General features: G+C 45.9%; 1 protein-coding gene across 1 annotated transcript; it reads right to left on the minus strand.

Annotated features, from left to right (window-relative positions):
* Positions 1 to 526: 526 nt before the first annotated feature.
* Positions 527 to 19,672, minus strand: Fbp1 (fructose-bisphosphatase 1). Its single transcript, XM_006981724.4, has 7 exons — positions 19,292 to 19,672; positions 9,729 to 9,891; positions 7,955 to 8,047; positions 5,787 to 5,927; positions 4,670 to 4,807; positions 2,705 to 2,824; positions 527 to 937 (listed from the first exon to the last, which is right to left on the minus strand). The coding sequence occupies exons 1-7, from the start codon at positions 19,459 to 19,461 to the stop codon at positions 746 to 748; spliced, it is 1,017 nt and encodes a 338-aa protein (XP_006981786.1). The 5' UTR covers positions 19,462 to 19,672; the 3' UTR covers positions 527 to 745.
* Between the last annotated feature and the right edge of the window lie 417 nt (positions 19,673 to 20,089).

The following is a 20,089-nucleotide window of genomic DNA, read 5'->3' on the forward strand; positions in this document are numbered from 1 at the left end:
ACCAGCTGTGGCAGGTCCTCTCAGGAAAGCCCCGTGACCCAAAAAGTATCTGCTTGGCACACAGCTTACTTCCATAAATTTAGCTCATATGGTCAATCATTTTCATTATGACAACTAGACCCTCCCTAGAAATTATACAACTTTGTTGTTCAATGCCATTCTTGCAGAAAAAATACCATTGAATAGTAACATAAACTGTCATCTTATCTTGGGTCATTATAGGTACCTGCAGGAGGCTGAGAAGCCAGATATTCATTTATTTCTAGAAGGGCAGAGACAGCCAAAACTGAACAGGTCTGCACATATAAGAAGTGACATTAACTGAGTTTAGTGACTAGGATGCCTGGGTTCATCTCCCAGTCCTGCCTACTACCCACTGGCTGGAGACCTTCACCAGATTTCATCAACCCTCAGTTCTCCATTTCATCATGGATAAAATGAACTCAACATAGCATTGCACTTATGCAGCTGTTGTAGAGATTAGATGATTTGTCTAATATTCTGTTGACACAACGTACAAAAAATATAAAGGAAGAATGTGTTTATTTCTCCTTCTCCTGCTCAAAATACATATTGCCTGTTACAATGGCATTATGGCATGTGGGTGAGGCAGTCCTGGGCATTGCAAAGCATTGAACTGTGGAACTACCCACACTGTTAGGTCTGTTGTCTAGGAATATACAACACACAGTCAGAATGGGGTGGTGCCACTTGAGGTTGCAAGTCCAGATACAAGGCTCTGCTTTCACTTGGCCGCATGCTTCTTGTAGATCTCCAGGAATTCCTGTACATCTTCAGGAGACCCCATGATGACTGGTGCCTTCTGGTGGATGTCAGTGGGAATGATGTCTAATATAGCTTCCTTTCCTGTGGTAGCAAGTCCTCCTGCCTTCTCCATGACAAAAGCCATAGGATTACACTCATACAGCAGCCTCAGCTGGAAAACAAGACCAGAGACCAAGGCCTTCAGCTAGAAGGTGTTACCATCAGGGTGGGGGACTTTGTTCTTTTGTAAAGCTCTGCAGAGGTGGTGGGAGTTTCCATAGTAACTGATACTCTCTCCCTCTCTCCTTCTCAATTAGGAAAGTTCCCTCAGTGCTCCCACAATGCATCTGAGACAAAACCATTAGCTATTTGGTGAATAAAACCATTCATGGAGCCAGAGCTAGCCAGCTACCTGATGCAAACATAAGGCAGACCACCTGGATTTGGGACAGAGTGACATTTTGGCAGTACTAACAGTTCCCAACTCTTTACAGCCAGAGACTGGACCTAATGAGTGATTCCGTGTGTGTTGGATGGAGCTCTGTCTGTTTTAAAGGCATTTTTAAAAATCCACAGTGGTGTCTGGCTGCAGACATCTGGAAGGCAGACTGGCTCCTCCAAACAGTGCACTATTGTCCACAGCCCTGTACATTCCTCTTGAAAGCCTCCTAATGCTCTAGGGTTGGGATTTTGTCTGCCATATATCTTGATGTTTGCTTGTGAATATTAATTTTTTTATTGAGCACATTTTCATGCAGTTGGCCTGTAGAGCAGACAGACTGTGCTAGTATTTCCTGACTCTGTTTCCATATGGGAATCAGGGCCAGACTTGAAAAAGGGGAAGCACCTCCACATTTCTGTCAAAGAAAAAGAAAGTGAATCACTTGAGAAAAGTGCAATAAAGCAAGTTGGCTGAATACTTCTGGACTGTTACAGCAAGACAGGTGTGCTAAAAGAACAAAGAAAAAATGCTTTCAGTGAAGCAGACACCATGAGCCGTGAACAGACCCATCAGACCCACAATCTCAGTTCCTGACATCTTAAGGGCACTGTTCCTCCTATTTCTTCTTTCATATAAAACAGAGGTGCTGGGGGTGTAGCTCAGTTGCTAAGAGTGCTTATCTAGCATACATAGAACCTTGAATTTGATTGTAGTACTATGTAAAACCCAGCACGGTGGTTCACACGCCCCAGCCTTAGGAAGATGGATGAAGGAGGATCAGGAGTTCAAAGTCACCTTTGGCTACACAGCCTGACTCACATGAGACTGTCACAAAAAAACAAAAGAGGTGGGGAAGAGGACAGAATATCTGACAAGGAAGCATTTTGCCACCTTGCATGAAGACGCAAAGGATGCCCCCTAGCCAGCATTGGAAGGCACACCAGCCCTGTGACTTGCTGGAGAGCTGGCCATAACATGGTCAGTGTAGTCAGCGGAAAAATCCACCTGGAAGCTCTGGGTTTCCCCACAGCCTTGTCCCTCATCAGACAACATCGCTTTCCAAGTAGCGAATGCCAAGCTCATTAGCTACATCCTATTTTATGCCTTTTGGGAGCCATCAAAGCAGACCCCTCTCTGCAATGCATATTTGATTTGCTATCTTGGTAATGAGACAGGGCTATTTCATTTCTCTCTATGAATGGAACCCATTCTGTGCAAGCCAAACCCATGCCCCCTGGAAGCTCTGAGTGCTTTTAGTCCCCTGTTGGAGTTCCATTAATTCTCTTTTGCCATAGCTTTGGAAGGGCCCTCATGAGACATTTTCGCATTTAGTTGATACAGTCTGGGCCTTGCCTCAAATCTAGAGACTGTCACAGACATTTTAGCAACCACAGGAGAGTTCATCAGCTCTATGACCTTTCTACCTAAGGAAATCATATCTCCAGGCTGGAAACAAAACCTGCTGCTTCTTGCTCACTTCTTTGGGGATATACATACCTTTCCACTGGGGCTTTTCTTGTTGGCAGGATATAAAAAGATCCCTCCATACACCAGAGTTCGGTGAACATCAGCCACCATGGACCCCACATATCGGGCACCATAGGGAGCTGAATTATCCTACAAGGTTAAGAGCAGCAAAAAATTAGAGCTATGGAAGATAAAGGGTGTAGTATTAGTGTCCCTGATGTTTATTCCATTCCATAGTCATTTACCAAGTATCTTACAAAATGCTCACTTGGAGCTGAGCTAAGACATGAAATGAAAATCCCTGTGGTAGTTTAAATGTATTTGGCCCCCATAAGCTCATAGGGAATGGCACTATTAGGAAGTATGCCGTTGTTGGAGGAAATGTGGTCTTATATGAGGAGGCTGGATGGCACATTCCTTTAATCCAGACCTTGAGGCTGGAGGGCACACCTTTAATTTGGGTCGCACCTTCTATTGGAAGTGTGTCACTGCCTGCATGCTCCCCACCATGATGGACTGAACTCTGAACTGTAAGCAAGCCCCCTCAATTAAATATTTTCTTTGTAAGAGTTGCCATGATCGTGGTGTGTCTTCACAGCACTAGTAAACCCTAAGACAACCCCATTCCAGGGAAGAAGAAGGGAAGTCGTGGGCACATGACCTCCTGAATATCTCCAGCAGTCTACCTTCCAGCAGTAGTCTCAAGGGAGTGTGATTGGTTCTGGCTATGAGGTTGGAACATGCAATATGAAAAAATTTAACTTGAAGGTTGACAAAGATTTTGTCAAACTAAAGAACTAAGCATATGCAAAGTTATATGTTTTGTGGGAGAGGACTTGGTACAAGCAAGGGCTTAACAGCATAGAGGTAAGTGCTGTTGCCACAGGGCATGCCAGCATGCATGTGTTTAGGGATTGTGTATGGGAAAGGAGGGAAAATCATGCTATGAGAAAGCCTGGGGCCAGCTTTGAGGACCCCGATTGTCATGTTAATATGTGGGCGTCATCCTCAGGAAAAGGCAGCAATGGTAAGGCAAAATCAAACACCCCTATAGAGCCCCCTGGGCAATCAGCCATTTTTCTTCTTCATATTCACTAACTAGTAACCTCTGTAGTGAGATACTAAAGTAGACACTGTCCATCGTGTGTGTGTGTGTGTGTGTGTGTGTGTGTGTGTGTGTGTGTCTGTCTGTCTGTCTGTCTGTCTGTCTGTCTGTCTGTGTCTGTGTGTCTGTGTCTGTGTGTCTGTGTCTGTGTCTGTGTGATGGTATGCATGCAGTTGTGTACACGTTTGTATGTACATGGGTTTGTAGGAATGTATGTGCATGTGCAAGCTAGAGGTTGGTGCCTGGTGTCTTCTTCCATCACTCTCCACCTTATATATTGAGACCCAGTCTTTCACGTGAACCCAGAGCTTCTGACTTGGCTGTCCTAGCTGCCTGCTTGCTCAGGCCATCCTTCCTCTGCCTCCCTGTACTGTACGGCAAGCAGGCCCACTGTGAGCTGGACCTGGGGGACCAGTCTCCAGTCCTCACACTTGTGCAGCACGCAGTTTGCCATTGAGCCATCTCTCCTGCCAGCCACCGACCATCCCAATACAACAGGCAGAAAGTCATCAAGAATATAAGCCTGAAGGCACAAACCCCATGTGGTAGGTGCTTGGGGTCCAGGGGCCCCAGAAACACAAATGCTTTATTGTCGTAAAAGAGCTCGTCTGGTTGACTTTATTGTCTAGATTATGCTTGGAGATAAAGACTAAATAATGTTCCAATTTTGGTGTCCCCAAGCAAGCACTCCAGCCCCAACACCTATGTTCTATGGTTTCCACCTCTCTCTCCTTTCATCTCCAGGATAATTTACATCAGTAGATTTACTCATAAAGCAAGAGTCCCAGATGAAGTCCAGGCCTTTCTCAATGCCAAGTGTCTCTTTTCCTCTCAAGGACATTCCTCCCAAAGATGAACACCACACCAGTCCCACCTGCCTACTCACTCACTGGAGGGAACTTTTTCCTTTGGACATACTCCGCGATGGCAGGGTCAAAGTCCTTGGCATAGCCCTCATTAATGCTGTAGATGTTACCTTTCTTCTTGATCTTCACATCCTTATCCACCATTATGAATTCTCCAATGGCCTTTGAAACAAGGGAGAAAGGTAGACAGATGAACAGAGCATGGACTGTGACCACACCTCATCTCAGTGCAGTGACTGCAGCCAAAGTCTCTAGTGGTGAGAAGGATGGAGGGGGTAAAAGGGTGCCAGGGTGCCAGTGATTTCCATAAAACAAGAAAGAAAGCTTACAAGGCCAGACATGAGAGGGCACAACTCTAATCCCAATACTAGACAGGCTGAGGCAGGAGGATGAGGAGTTAAGATGATACTTCAGCAAACATCACTGCTTTCAGAAGCTGTACCTTTCTCTCAGATTAAACTTTGCTCTGAACCTGTCTTATTTTCCCCTGAGGCCTCATGCAGAGACTTTTGACTTGTGCTGTCACCCTCCACTCCAGTCTTAGTTTATTTATTAAGTGCCTGTGCTCCCAGGGAGGTGAAAGTGCAGTTGTGTTAAGCATCAAAGGTAGCCAATGTTCTGATTTATAGCAGATTTGCCACACCCCATACACACTCCCACAGTCCTTTCAAGAGTGAACTGCCCCTCACAGAGGACACCATGCTGTGCTTTGTCGTGTGTGTGTGTGTGTGTGTGTGTGTGTGTGTGTGTGTGTGTGTGGTTTGTTGTTGTTTGTAAAAAACAAAAACAAAAAACAAAAGAGAGAAAGAAAGAAGGAAGGAAGGAAGGAAGGAAGGAAGGAAGGAAGGAAGGAAGGAAGGAAGGAAGGAAGGAAGGAAGGAAAGGCGGGCTGGAGAGGTGGTTCAGCACTGCTGCTCTCCCAGAGGACTCAGGATAGATTTGTAGCACCAATGTTGAGTGGCTCCCAACCACCTGCAACTCCAGCTCCAGGAGATTCAACATCTTCTGACCTCCGAGGGCACCACATACTTGGGATACACACACACACACACACACACACACACACACACACACACACACACACACACCATGCACAAGGTCAAAGCTACCAGCCAAACACCCAACCTCAGAGATGTCTCACCGGGTCCAGCATGAAGCAGTTGACACCACAATCCATGGCAAGGACCAGCATGGTGGCACTGCCGTAGAGAGCATAGCCAGCTGCCACCAGGTCCCGGCCCGACTGCAGGGCATCCTTCTCAGAAGGCTCACTAGTAGATTTCTAGAGCAAAAGAGAAAACAAAACATATATTCATTTTGGTTTGTGGTCCTTTTCTCCAGTCCAGCCATCAACCAGATGCATGGCAGCATATTCCTCTAATGCCGTGATTCTCATCCTTCCTAATGCCATGACCCTTTAACACAGTTCCTCATGTCATGGTGACCACCCAACTGTAAAATTACTTTCATTGTTACTACATAACTGTAATTTTGCTACTGTTATGAATCCTAATGTAAACATCTGATATGCAGGATATCCAATACTCAACCCACAAAAGGGTCTTGACCCACAGGTTGAGAACCACTGCTAAGGAAAGCGAGCAGCACCCCGGAGGTTGCCTCCCTTTGCACAACAGTAGCATTCTGATTGCATCACTACCACAGTCCAGCTTCCTGCATCAGGATCCTTCTTTCCAATCAACATCCCCTTCACATCTTCCTAATGTAATATTCCCTCATGTCTCCATTATCACTTCCAAAAAGCAGCATGCCTTCTCGCCAGCTCCACTAATGAAACTTGATTATAGGCCTCTGTCTTCACCTGCTTCTTCCATCGTTATTTAAACAGATTAGCGCAGGGCTGCAGGGCTGAATGTCTCAGGGGAAAATGGATTCTGTGTGCTTCCATCAGTCAATAGAAACACACACTCACTGAGCAGTGTGGTCAGTTACTCCCACATCAAAGAAATTCTCAGAAATATAGTTTGTGGCATCTCTCTGGAGTCATTAAAGGACAGGCCAGATGCTGCTGACGTTTCTCCCCCACGACCCAGAGTAAGACGCACATTTTAAAGCTGGCATCACAGAACCTGAGAGGGAATGAGGGCTACTAGAGGCTGGGCAGTTGGTGAGAAAAAGAGAAAAAAAAATTTTAATTGGTTTCCCTAAATGGCAAATTTGGTCCATGTGTCACTAAAAGAAAATGAACACCCTTTGTCGGTTTGGTTTGCTTGCCAGGATTATCTTAACAGTAACCTTCCTCCCTGGAAGCCAGTGACACAAAGATGGGACACAGGCCTCTAATTATCTCTCCTCCCTTGCCCTAAGGCTTCACAGAAACAGCTGTCCACCTACGAGAGTCCTGCATAGATTCACCATGCCTAGCACCACGCATTCATGCCACCCCTGAATGATGTCATCCAACACCCTTATACTCTTCTGTGCCCTTGAAATGAGGAATTTGACTACTTCTCTGCAATGTTCACAAACTCAAAAGAATCTCTGGATCAGAAGTTCCTCCCCCAGCCAACCCTAACCCTTCCTGATTGCATTTTCTCCTGAAAAGTCAGAACAATGAACACCTTTGCCCTGGAAGTACAGCTTACGCCCTCACAGCTGCCTGGGATTGCCAAGTGCAGAGCACTGGGCACAGCCAGCACTTGCTGAGCATTGTCTTTCTTCTCCTTCCTCAGAGGCCACAAGTGTAACAAGCATTAGGTTGTATCATTCCATGTCGCCCCATAAGGAGCACACAGTAGATGCCATCAACTGAGGTGGTGGAGGGGAAATCAAGCAGAATGGGTGGGATCATTCACAAAGCTTTTCCCTCACAAGGGCAAATAACCATTCTTTTTAAAATCCCATCCTTAGTTATGGAAACCAAATGTGTTTTTAAGGATGCTGCCAATTTCTAGAGGAAGACTGGACTAGAGAGAGATGAATCATCTCATGGGAAAGATTTGTTTGGTTTTGTTTTCTTTATTGTATGAAAATAACTTTTTTTAAAAAATATTTTTGGCTTAAAGAAGAAAACAAAGCAGGTTGGGCTGGTTTGGGGAGGTTGTCACTGTATCTGTCTTGACATTTTTTAAATCTCAGTTTCTTTGTAAAAGAGAGATATGTCTGAAAGAGTGAAATGGTCTCTTCTTCCACCAGCATTTTATTACTGTATCTTAGCAGTTTTGTGGATCTTTCATGCACAGAATGTGCAGGGCAATGAGACCTTGCCGTGAATCTATTCAAGCTCCCAGCTTTCTGTTCCACATTCATTTTCTGATCAAATCCAATGGCTTTGTACACTACACTTACCTTTCTGTAAATGCCAAAAATGGTTCCAATTGACACAAGGCAGTCAATGTTGGATGAGCCGTCGAGGGGATCAAAACAGACAACATATTTACCCTGGGCAAAGAAAACAAAATGCAAACAAGGTAAGTACACACTGAATGAATGCTAAAGGACAAGGTGGGAAATAAAGTCTTATTTGTTTATATTCTGTCAGTGAAGGTTATGAGAAGATGGATGGACAGACAGACAGTTAAATGTTAGGCAGAGAAAATATCATTTAGAGTAGAAAGTATATAAGTGGTAAAACACAGATAATTAAATCACAACTTCCTACATCACTGGTATAACTGAATCATAATTTTGGTTTGGGAGTGTCCTGGCAGGCAAAGGAAAAAAGAAAAACAAAAGCAGTCATTTGTTTCTCTTTCTTGTAAGGCAAAGAAATAATGCCTTAGGGGAAGGGAAGATGTCCTGAGCACTTATGTCTGTAAGACATTTGTCACTCAGTTTGATAGGTGCTACATGAAATTGTAGTGCACAGATTTCTCAACAATATCCCTGATATGACTCCTAAGAGAAAAGGCCCTGTGTTGTGGTGGGAGCAAAACATCAGTGGCATGCTTGGGCTGGCCAGCTCCAGTTCACAAGCTCATTGGACAGGCTCTTCCAAACTCTGTCAGGGACTCCAAGTGTACAGTCCAGCTTTTGAACATTTACACCCTTGAGCTTTTTAAGTACAACAAATTGGAGAAATTTTTCTGGGGAGCCAGCTTACCAGCTCATCACTGGGAATTTTCCATCTCCAATTAGCTTCTTTAGATGTGGGGGTGGAGAGAATGTTTAATGTTCTGCCCCAGATTCAGGGGACTCCTTGACTGCTTGATCTTAACAATTCATTCCTGTGGATGCAGGAAACTGCAGACTGGAAAATAATACTGCAGCCACTGTGATGGCATGTCACTGCGGGGGTGAGGTGCTGGAACACTGGCCAACACTGCAGAAAAGATGGGGACTTCTGAGACATGTGGCGATCTGCTACAAGGGCTGTCGAGCACGTCACTCTAAGCTGGCTGCTGCCCCTTCCTAAGGTCAGCACAAGCTGAATGTTTAATCAGCTTCTGATTTTCTTTCCCAATGCTACTCTTCCATGCCCCCAACTCACCTTCATCCAGGAAAGACAGTAAGTATAACTGCTTCTAGTCTCAGGTTTGCTTTACTAGCTGCCACTGTCTCATAAGAGCTCAACAAACTCTCTCCTATAGCATGTCATGTCCGAAATCCCCGAGCCTCTCTGCAATGTTGAACATTTCTTCAGTGGTTATTCCACATCCCCCAAATGTCTGTCACTGAGCTTTACAGCATGCCAGACTGGAGCTAGATGCTGGGTCACACAGACTGTCTATTGTTCTCTGCCTTCACAAAGCAATCTGACCTCCAGGGAATCCCATCGCCTGAACTGGCACTGGAATGTGGAGCCAATTCAGCTTGGCAGTGGGTCTATCATGAAGGCTGGGAATTGGTCATATCGAAAAGGCAATTAGCAGAAGCCAGGCTTTGAAGATACCTAAACACAGCAGTGACCACTCAGGAATGGAGACACACCCTGGAGAAATGGGAAGAACAGGATCAATGGAGCCTCTGGGACAGAGTTCAGAGGTTTAGGATGACAGGAATGAATAGAAGGAGCTTGGGTAATCCCTAGAAATCTAGCTTGGAGAAGTGAATGAAATCTTGCATGCAGCCAAGAAGGGAAATAGCTACATGCAAGCCTTCAACAGTGCAGACACAGACCCACCCTCTTCTCAGGCTCTATTATGATGGCGTGTTTATCTTCTTCAGACACAAGAACACAGGCAGAAAAGGATGACTTCAGCATATTGATAACCAGGTCATTGGAAAGGACATCCAGCTTCTTCACTTGGTCCCCTGTCACATTGGTTGAGCCAGCAATGCCATACCTAGAGGGGAAAAAAAAACACAGAAAATAAGCCAAGGCCACCAGAACCTCACTGAGGGAAAGCATGAGCGGATCTAAAAGAGAAAACCAGCATGCCAGGGTGGCCTTGCCTGGAAGGGCTGGCAGCGGGGGCTGAGACACTCCAAAGGCCCCGTTCCGGTCCTGAGATCACACATCTCTGGTCAGATTCATGTTTCCCAATCATTGTAGTGACCCTATTAAACCTTTTAAAACAATCTCTCCTCCTCCCCCATGAACAGAGCACTACCCTGTTTTCACATTGTGTGTTTATTACTGTGTCTATGATTTACACATAATAATGGGTGGTTTTTATGCCGCTTGTTTTGTGCAAGAACCAATGTTTACCCCCACATGTAGAAGTTCAGTGCATCGGTTAAAACAAGCAAGAAAGCTTGGGTTGGAGTGAGCCTGGTGTGTGAGCTAACCCCAGGGATGCTTTGGCTTGTAACAGAAATCATTCTGAAAGAAAAGCAGCAATAAATGTTTCACACTTCATTTTACAGAGAAGAAAGATGGAATGCCAACACCCTTGGACGTCAAACCACACAGGCAGGCAGAGTGGATGTCAGTGACCCTCTAACTCCCAACAGGGTCTGCTCTTATGATCCTCAGCCCCTGCATGACATCAGTCCTCCAGAGAGGAAGAATTGAGAAGCTTGAGTTCTTTCTGTCTTTGTGAGCTACCTGCAATCAATCATTGCAGAATTCCCAGAACCCAAGAGGCTCATCCAAAATGCAGCCTGGCTGTGTTTGAATGAGGAGAAGGCAGGTTGTCACTGATACAGATTGAAGAAAGATGCAGGAAGGAGGCAAATAATGAAGAGAGGATGTGAGGGTTAAGTTACAGAGCTGGAAGTGGGTAGGGGCACAATGGTACCCTGAGATGTCTATTGTATTTCCTGGGAACTAGTTGTCAGTACTTCAGTGACTGAGTGTGTCAACTGTTTTGTTTTGTGTTTCTCTTTTAGACATCTCAAGTATCCCAGCTGGCCTTGAACTCTCTATATAACTGAACTGATCCTCCTCCTGCCTCCACCTCCACACCCAAACCTTAGGAGCTGAGGATCCAACCCAGGGCTTTGTGCATGCTGCACAAACACTGGACCCACTAGCTGCAGCCCCAGCCCCTTGCTTCAGCTGTTGAAAACATATTTCTCCCTTGAAACCTAACTTGCTTCTGTATGGCTGGGCAAATCACAGCCCAGTCTAGAAATGACCAAGCAAAGGCCTGGTTGGCTCATTTGTCAGCATCAGCCACTGTTGTTGTCACCCCTTCTGGCCTGGAAAACAGCATCCTGCCCTCTGGCCCCTCCACCTCTTCTTTTCTGCCTTGCCCCTCCTTCTTCACTAAGACAAAGCAGCTTTTAGACTGGCAGTCTGCTGTCTTTGTTCCTCTTTCTACACCGCCTCTCTCTGAAGTCAACTGTGAAGTCCACACTGGTGTCTCGACTCTTGGTAGGGATCACCATCCCTGGTGCTTCTCCTTCACTGGCCCCATGGTGACAGTTTCCCTCCCTCTAGCTTGAAGCTGCCATCATTGTAGCCACCGTTGACTCAGAAGGGGAGCAGTGCTGACAAGTGAGGACAGAAGCATACAGGATGCCAACCACAGTCCCCCGTGCAGACCTCATCAACACAGTCTGAGCACCAAGCAGAAGGCCTGCTTGGCTTATTTGTCAGCATGGACCATAGTCACTCCCTTCTAACCTGGAAAATGGGGAACACAGATTGATAGGAACTGTTCTGAGGAGCCTGGGACGTGGGGGCCGAGGAAAGAAGAGCCCCAAGCAGAGTGTTGGGGCCCTGCAGACAGACACTGTGCCATAGTCTGCCACACTATGATGAAGAACCTGAAGCAACACTGAGCTGCTTCAATGAGGGAGCTGGAAGGCACAAGCACAGCACCGGCTGTAACAACAACCCTTTTATCTGCATCACCTCAGTGGTGGTTGGCACCCATGGCTAGTTAGAGTGGCTGGATGAAGGACAGACCACAAGTGAGACGAGAAGCCAGTGTGAGGGGGAGGGGCCCCAACCCCTTAAAGACACTGCCACTTCTCAACACCACCAGCACACTGGAGACTAGGTTCCCAGCACAAGATCCCTTGAAATTCACACCACAGTGTGGTATTGTATTCCCCCAAATATTGTGCATGCTAATAAACTTATCTGGGGTCAGAGACAGAACAGCCACAATATTAAACATAAAGGATAGGCAGTGGTAGCACATGCCTTTAATCCTAGCATTCCAGAGGCAGAGATCCATGTGTTCAAGGATACAGCCAGGCATGGTGACTCATCATGCCTTTAATCCCAGAAAGCAAGCCTTTAATCCCAGGGAGTGGTGGTAGAAAGCAGAAAGGTATATAAGGCCTGAGGACCAGAAACCAGAAGCATTTGGCCTGGTTAAACATTTGGCTGGTTAAGCATTTGGCTGGTTAAGCATTCAGGCTTTTGAGCAGCAATTCAGCTGAGAGCCATTCTGGATGAGGACTCAGAGGCCCCAGTCTGAGGAGACAAGGCCAGCTGAGGATCTGGCGAGGTGAGGTAGCTGTGGCTTGTTCCATCTCTCTGATCTACCAGCATTGACCCCAATAACTGGCCCCGGGTTTGTTGAATTAATAAGACTTGCTAAGATTCATGCTACACCACAGCAAACCACAACTTGTGGGAAGGATGGACCTCCTTTCTATGGATCCCAGTCCCACCTACTCCTGTACCCCAGTGCCTTTTACTTAAAAAACTAAGCCTTCATAAAATCTACAAATAACTTCCTGGGGACCTCCTCAGCCAGGGCTGCAGTGCTGAACAGGACAGACCAGGCCCCTTGCCTCAGGGGGCTTAATATTGCAGTGAGGAAAGACAAGCAAGAAAATGGCTGCTTCCAAGTGAGTCTGATAGTCAGAGAGGGCAGAAGTCAGGTAGCAGGGTGGGGAATTAATTTGGATGATCAAGAAAGCACTCGATGCCAGTCTTCAAACTGCTTGGAATTTAGTGTTCGGTTGGTTGTTTTATTTTGTTTTGTTTTTGTTGTTTTGTTTTCTGTCATTGTTTTATTTTTTAAGAAGAGAAGAAACCCAAAATACCTGAAGAACCCTGAACTAGTCAGCTATAACTGCAAAGCAAAGGTACAAACACCTCCGAGGAAATAGTTTGCTTTTCTGCATTTCCAGAAGTAAGAGGCTTCATGCTGTGTAAACATCTAAAGAAGTATCTTTTTAAAACTTGTGGGGCCTTTCTCCATAATGCCTGGATCCAGGAAGTTCATGAGATGCAATAAAAGAGAGCCCCTGATCCACTCAGCTGACTTTTCTGAGCATTCATCTTCAACACTTGACCAAACCATAAATAACATGAGGCCTGGCATCATAGAGTGTTTTCAGTGCTATCCGCAGAGGTGACTCGGTAAGTCAAGCCTGTAGTGTACACTTGCTCCAAGATCTTGAGAGAGCTTGACCCTAGGGTCACAGAGAAGCCAGCATTCAGGAAGCTAAGGGTCACAGAGGTTTGCTGCCTGTCCATGCTGAGACTCCTGTGGGCCAGATAACAATCCACAGGGTTGAGCAGTATGGAGACCATCCTTATTCCTGCACTGAGGTACCAGTCTCACTCAAGGCAGGACCCCCATTCATCTTCATGTGGCAGCCACTGGGTGACACTGCTCCTCCATCTTGCCTTAGAACCCTTCTTTGCCCCGGGTGAGGGCTTGCCTCTTCTAGAAGGACAGTCCTTTCCAGAAACCTCCAAATCAAAGATTATTCGCTGTACAGTGTCTCTAGGACATGAAGTGTGGGGGCTTCCCCTGTTAAGCCCAGGTACTAAGACACACCACAAGAAAACACAGTAATGTGACTTGAAGGTAGACACTGGGCTCAGGAGAGTGGATTTCCAGTTGCCAGGCAATAACACTGTCATGGTGGTAGGAGCACAAGCAAAATATCACACAACAATGGCATTTGCTAAAGGAACTGACCTTACACAACTGAGAATTTACAGTTCTTGAGCATAAACAAAAGAATATTCCCTTCAGCTCATATCCTTAGCTTCAGGAGTAAAACCAATGTGCAGCAAGTGCTCAACAAACATGTTTTGAATGGATGAATTCTGCCATCTGAGCGGGCCCTAACCCACCACAAAGCCGCTGTACATGAGCATGCTCCTCCATCAAAGTGCACCCTGTGGGCTGAGGAGATGGCTCAGTGGGCAAAGGTGTTTGCTGCCAAGTCTGACCATCAGTCCCCAAGACCCACATAGTGGAAGGAGAGAACTGACTCCAGCAAACTGTCTTCCAACCTCCACATACATACCATAGTATGCATGCATGCACACACATAGACACACACACACAACAAATAAGTAAAATGTTTTTTAAAAAAGAAAAAACTAATGTGTACCTCCTGCACAAACTTGTGTAGGCAAGGACAGTGGTTTTTCCCTCCCACCAGCTTGTCAGAAGAACAAAAGAGGTGACAGTCAAAGCCACAGGCTGGAACTCCAGATCACCAGGACTCTAATCCCAGCTCTACTACATACTTAGCAGCCCTGTGCAAGGCACTTCAAACCCCGGCCTCTGATTCTTCAACTATAAATAACATGGGAACACAGACGATCAGCTTCATAGTGTGTGGGGAGGGTGAAGAATGAGTTGATAAGGGTCAAAGGCTCTAAATGATGCCCTTGTGTAGACAGATATTCAAGAAATATTATCATCTTACTCCTCCCCCTAGTTCTTTCAACATTAGCATGCCCGTGCTGAGAAGCAAAGAGAGGTCCTAGCAAGAAGTCTGCAGCACAAAGACCTACATTCAAATTCTGTATGTTCCTCCTACCAAGTATGTGGTCCCTGTCTATCTGTCCAAACTCCCTGACTAAGCTCAACCTGATGGACTTAGCCAGAAACAGGGAGTGTGACACACCTGGTCTAAAGACATGTCCCTTGGCATGTCTGACTCCCTAAAATGACATCCTTGACTTCCTGATTGACAGGCCATTTCCCTTCTCCCAGAGTCTACAGCAGAGCTGTGAGCAGCAGCAACTTTGGCAGCATGCAGGAGGACCATACTAGTTGTCAGAACATCTAACCAAGGACAAGGGGAAGTAGATTATGATTTAAGTCTTATCACTAAAGTCCTGGGTAACTCCACCTCCACCCTGTTATTGATTCATCTTGTGGTAAATGACCAACCATTCACCCAGGGAGAAAATCCAAGGGTTAGTTCAGAAATCCATGGAAGAGGTGCCAATCAAGCTCTTTTCAGGGTCACAAACCCCAACCCTGGCTTTTGTTCATGCAGGTTGCAGATGGACAGATGTCAGGGTATGAGGCCAGCTCTGAATCTGCCCTGGAATGAGATTTGCAATGCACTCAAGTTATGTGGTGCAGATAAGCCAAGAAACAAAAGAGAATCTGGTACTGTTCTAAGTAATTTTGTGCCATAAATTCTGCAAATGTGAAGACAAGTGTAAGCACACATTAGTTATCCCACAATTCCAGACTTAAAGCTGAATTTCTTTATTGTTTTCCTCCATCAAACGAGGAAGATCTCATGTATAAAAAAGAAACATTTCTGGAGAGCTGGGAGATGGCTCAGTTTGTAATGAGTTTGCCCTTCTGAACTCAATCCCCAGAACCAGGGTTTTAAAAACAGATCACACCGGGCGGTGGTGGTGCACACCTTTAATCCCAGCACTCAGGAGGCAGAAGCAGGTGGATCTCTGTGAGTTCAAGGCCAGCCTGGTCTACAGAGTGAGATCCAGGAAAGGCGCAAAGCTACACAGAGAAACCCTGTCTCAAAAACAAACAAACAAACAAAAAAAAGCATTAAAAACAGATCATGGCAGCACACAATGGTAATTTCGGTGCTGGGGAGGCAGAGACAGGCCGATCCCAGGAGCTCACCGACCAGCCTGCCTAGCCTAGTCAGTAAGTGAACTCCAGGACAATGAGAAACCTTGTCTCAACAAACAAGGTAGATACCCTTTGAGAAACAGCAGCAAAGGTTTGGCCCTGACCTACACACATACACTTTTCCAGATGTTGTAGCCTAGAATATATTCCAGCTGATATGCATATGGGTGGCTGCAAAATAGAATGAAGGCAAAGCACAAAGAAAACAGTTTACAAAAGAAATAAGTAAAAGTCTTCAGGAAAGCAGTCATGATATCAATATGTGATTAGTAAGCTCCTTCATCTTCACACAACACTCTAAAGTTGAAGAACAGTTGTCCCTATCTTACAAGAGGGGAAACTGAGACTCACACATGCTTCACCACTCATCCATACCACGTTAATTAAATGTCAGCCCAGGAATCTAAGCCCAGCTCCTTCTCTCTGAAATGGGCTCTTTGGTTCCACATTTCCCTGCTCTTCTAAACCCAGTTGTGACATTCTCAGGGCCAATGTGTCAAGTCCAGTGGCTTAGATGCCCTCAGAATATGACTGCATGTTTCTGCAATAGCCTAAGATAAGGCTTCCAAAATTCCACATTCCCTCACTGCTCCCCAGCCTCTAGAAGTCAAGTCCTCCTTGGAATTCCATTTTGGAGTTTTGTATTGCTTTCATGTTTGATAGAATGATTCTACTCTTATTTGCTAGAACCAGTTCTTTGAGAACAACCCTCTTTGCCTTTCAAATTCAATCCATACTTTACCTTTGCCAGGTTCTTCTTCTGCCTCCTCTGCTACTATAGCTCTGGTCACTCCTTCATCTTTTCCACCCATTTTCCATGCTTTCTCCTCTAACTCCATACCTCTAGCCTTCCCTTCCCCAGAACCTGACCTGGGCTATATGAGATGCTGCCTCAAGATATCGTGTTAGGAACCATGGAAATGGCAACAGTGGCAACTTTAAGGTTGACTGAGATAGGGTAGCAACATGACCCGTAATTACAACTCTTCTGACTCCCTGTGAGACATCAGGCTGAGCTTTGGAAACCAGTCCAGATGAGGTTCTTGCAAGATCTGCAACCACCCCATCCCTTTGGATGCATGCTCTTCTAGGGCCAATTGGTAGGATTAATAAGCTCTTTGAAGGCTCTTCATTCAACACTTCAAAGACAAAATGAATATAATTTGGAGGCCTGTCAAGATCATATCTGGCTACTAGTGGTCATTTGGAGGCCTGTCGAGATCATGTCTGTCTGCTAGTAGTTCAACTGTATGTCATACAGTTAATAGTCACGAGCTCCCTGTCCCACAAGAATTCAACTTCTTCCCATCAGCTACTCGTGTAACCATCATCAACACCTATTCTACCACTGTAATAACCAGAGTAGTGAGGACTTAAATGCCACAAAACTGCAGAAGGGTTTCATTACTCGTGAGATGTCTGCTCAGTGAAACACCATGCAGCAGTTTAAAAGAAGATGGAGGATGTCACACCCTGATGACAGAGAATGTTCATTATATATTGGAGAAAAACATGGCAAATACAGTCCCATTTTGTTTGCTAGCTACATAGGAATGTGTAAATGCATGTTCATGTAGACATTTACTTTAGCATAAAGTAACCTCTGAGAAAATAATCAACAACAGTTAGCAGTGGGTACCCTGAGGATTTGGCATGGGTCAGGGGTGGGGGGGGCTCTTTTTCCTTCCTATCTTTTGAATGGCTTGGTGTTTTTGTCAATGGGTACAAATCTTTAAGAAATCTGTGATAATATTTTCAAAACTGATGTCATGATTGTCTAGTCTATTAATACACATTCTCTTCTGTGCCAAAACTAGCACCTTCTGCTAAAACCCACTCTCATTATCTGAGGTTAGTTAAAAAGTAGAGTAGCTCACAGCAGATTTAGGGTTTCTAGGTCTCTCTGGAATTGTGACAAGTACTGGTGCATTTTAAAATAATGTAAAAAACACCAACTGCTGTCTCTTACAAAGCCCCCAGGTCCTCAGAGAGTTAAATCTGTGCACTGTAGATTTAATATGAAGTGGGACTTTACCTGTGTGTGCTTGCTGAAAGACTCCTTAGGGTCAAAAACAAAGTAGTGAAGGAGTCCTCACCTCTAACATAGCAGTTCCTAGCTTTCTCTAGCAAGGCCTAGCCCTGCTTGGCATCTGAAAGTAAGTGTGGCCAGGTGCTTCGTTCTTAAGAATTATCTCACCCAAGACACACAGTAGAAACAGAGGTTTTGAGAAATAAATGCATAAAGAAATAAATAACCCATGTCGTATTGTTCGAGGAGAATTTAAAAATGCATTTCAAAGGATTATATGCTCAAGTTAGCAACAAACCTCACATAGCATTTCTGCATTGTTCATATGTATGAGAAATATTAAGGAAGTATACAGACAATCTGAAAACCCAGGTTCCATTCAGTTGTATGTGGACCAGTTAGATACCAAACATGTGCTCAGACTGGAACAAAGTAAAAAAGAGTTTGTAGTTTTAAAACAGAAGGTGTCTCTGAGACTCCATGTTCCTTCACTTCCTACTATCTACAGTATGAACTATAGATCAGAGCATTAAAATCACCCACCATGCCAAGTGTGGTGGTGCACACCTTTAATCCCAGCACTCAGGAGGCAGAGGCAGGCAGATCTCTGTGGGATCGAAGTCAGCCTGTCGACACATAGTAAGTTCCAGAATAGTGAGAGCTATATAAGTGAGACCCTATCTCAAAAAGCCAAAAAATAATAAAATAATAATAACAATCACCCACTGCAAGGAAACTTATTGCAAAGGCAGAATCTCAAATCCTCCCCAATTGCCCCTGAAGGAGGGTCCGCAAATCAAGGTCCCCAAATGGTTCAGAAGAAGGAGATCCATTCCTTGGCTCCATCAAAAGCAATCTACTACTTCTGCCCTGTCTTTGAGTTCTTCACTAATTGGGCAAGATCTGCTCATGGCATCAATGTAAATAGGGAGAGGGTTTGTTGCTCACAAGGTGAGTCTCTGCAGCTAGCCCCAGAAAGAGGGAGCGCCCAGGGCACCATGTGGACAGCCAGACTTCGCTGGACATCTGCTTCTTCCCAGATGCTTAACGAAACTAGTCTAGGATGAGGATGATATTGGATTAGAAATTGAACTTGGGGTCAAAATTCCAAAGAGAGTAACAGGGGTTAAAAGAGAAATGGGCAGGAAGGTGCCGGTGCTGGCAGGTGGGCAGCTGGTAAGTCACCCACTTTTACCACGAGGCTGGGAAGAGCAGCAAGGAGAGTTGAGACCCGAGGAGGGCTAGAGCAGTTGTGCACCTGTAAGACAGCCCTCCCAGGGTGCCTGCTCCATCACCAGGAAGGAGAATGGAGGCTGTGTGCAGCAGGAGATCTCAGGAATCTCAGGTGTCAAAAGGGCACACTGGCTACCAGTAGGGGGTCCAGAGAGGAGGACACGTAGGCGCTCTAATAGACCAGACACAGCCACCAGAGGTCTAACTCACAGCTGTGCGATGCCCGCCTTGCGCACCGCAGACGAGATGGCTTTGACGGCGGTGCAGAGGGAGTTCAGCAACTGGGTCAACTCGCCGGTGCCCCGAGCCTTCCTGCCCTCCTCCATGACGAAGCGGGTCAGGGTGTCGATATCCGTGTCGAAGGACGCCTGGCCCGCCATTGCTGGGGCCTGATACAAGTGCCGGCTGCAGGTGCTGGCAGGTAGGGTCCACAGGTGATGGTCACAGCGGGAGTACTGAAGGCCGCCCAGTGTCTGCAGAAGCTCAATGAACTTGAGTCCTCCGGGAGCTTATAGTCGTCAGGTCTCCGCCCCCTGTCCCAGGAAACACCTCCTTACTCCCTGCCTCCACCCAACTGACTGTTCTGCTCACGGGCCAAGATCCTCCTAACCTCCCCCTCCCTCCGTTCCATGAACCCTCCCCTAGATGCCACGCAGACATTGCCACTTCCTCCTCTGTTGCCCCACGGCCCGACCTGCGTTGTGCAGCATTCCTCTGGACTACCTGCATGGTGATTGCCTTCGATCCCCGCAATAACCTGCAAAAGAGTAAGGCCTGATGGACTTTCCCCCTTAAAATACAAAGCAAATCCAGCGGGGTTGAGTAACTAATTCAGTCACTTTCCCTGCACAACTGGAGGGGCCAAGCTGGCTTGTTCAGTGCCTACCAACCGCTCTGATCACCTCTCTGCACCCTGTCACCTGTCTCTCTGACTCACCTCCTGAGAAGGGGATTCCCCTATCCTTCATCGTCTGAATCCTTAATTGTGGCCTCCTCGAAGTTTCTAAA

The sequence above is a fragment of the Peromyscus maniculatus genome, chromosome 5 (assembly GCF_049852395.1).
Source record: "Peromyscus maniculatus bairdii isolate BWxNUB_F1_BW_parent chromosome 5, HU_Pman_BW_mat_3.1, whole genome shotgun sequence".
In the NCBI taxonomy this organism is placed as follows: Eukaryota; Metazoa; Chordata; class Mammalia; order Rodentia; family Cricetidae; genus Peromyscus; species Peromyscus maniculatus.

Bases quoted from the DNA above. Each gene is read 5' to 3' on its own strand.
- Fbp1 (XM_006981724.4), bottom strand. From the start codon at position 19,461: ATGGCGGGCCAGGCGTCCTTCGACACGGATATCGACACCCTGACCCGC. The intron at 2,825-4,669 runs GTGAGTGAGTAG...TTAACCTTGTAG, and splicing joins AAAGGAAAAAGTTCCCTCCA to GATAATTCAGCTCCCTATGG. The intron at 938-2,704 runs GTATGTATATCC...CTTGTTTTCCAG, and splicing joins AGAAAAGCCCCAGTGGAAAG to CTGAGGCTGCTGTATGAGTG.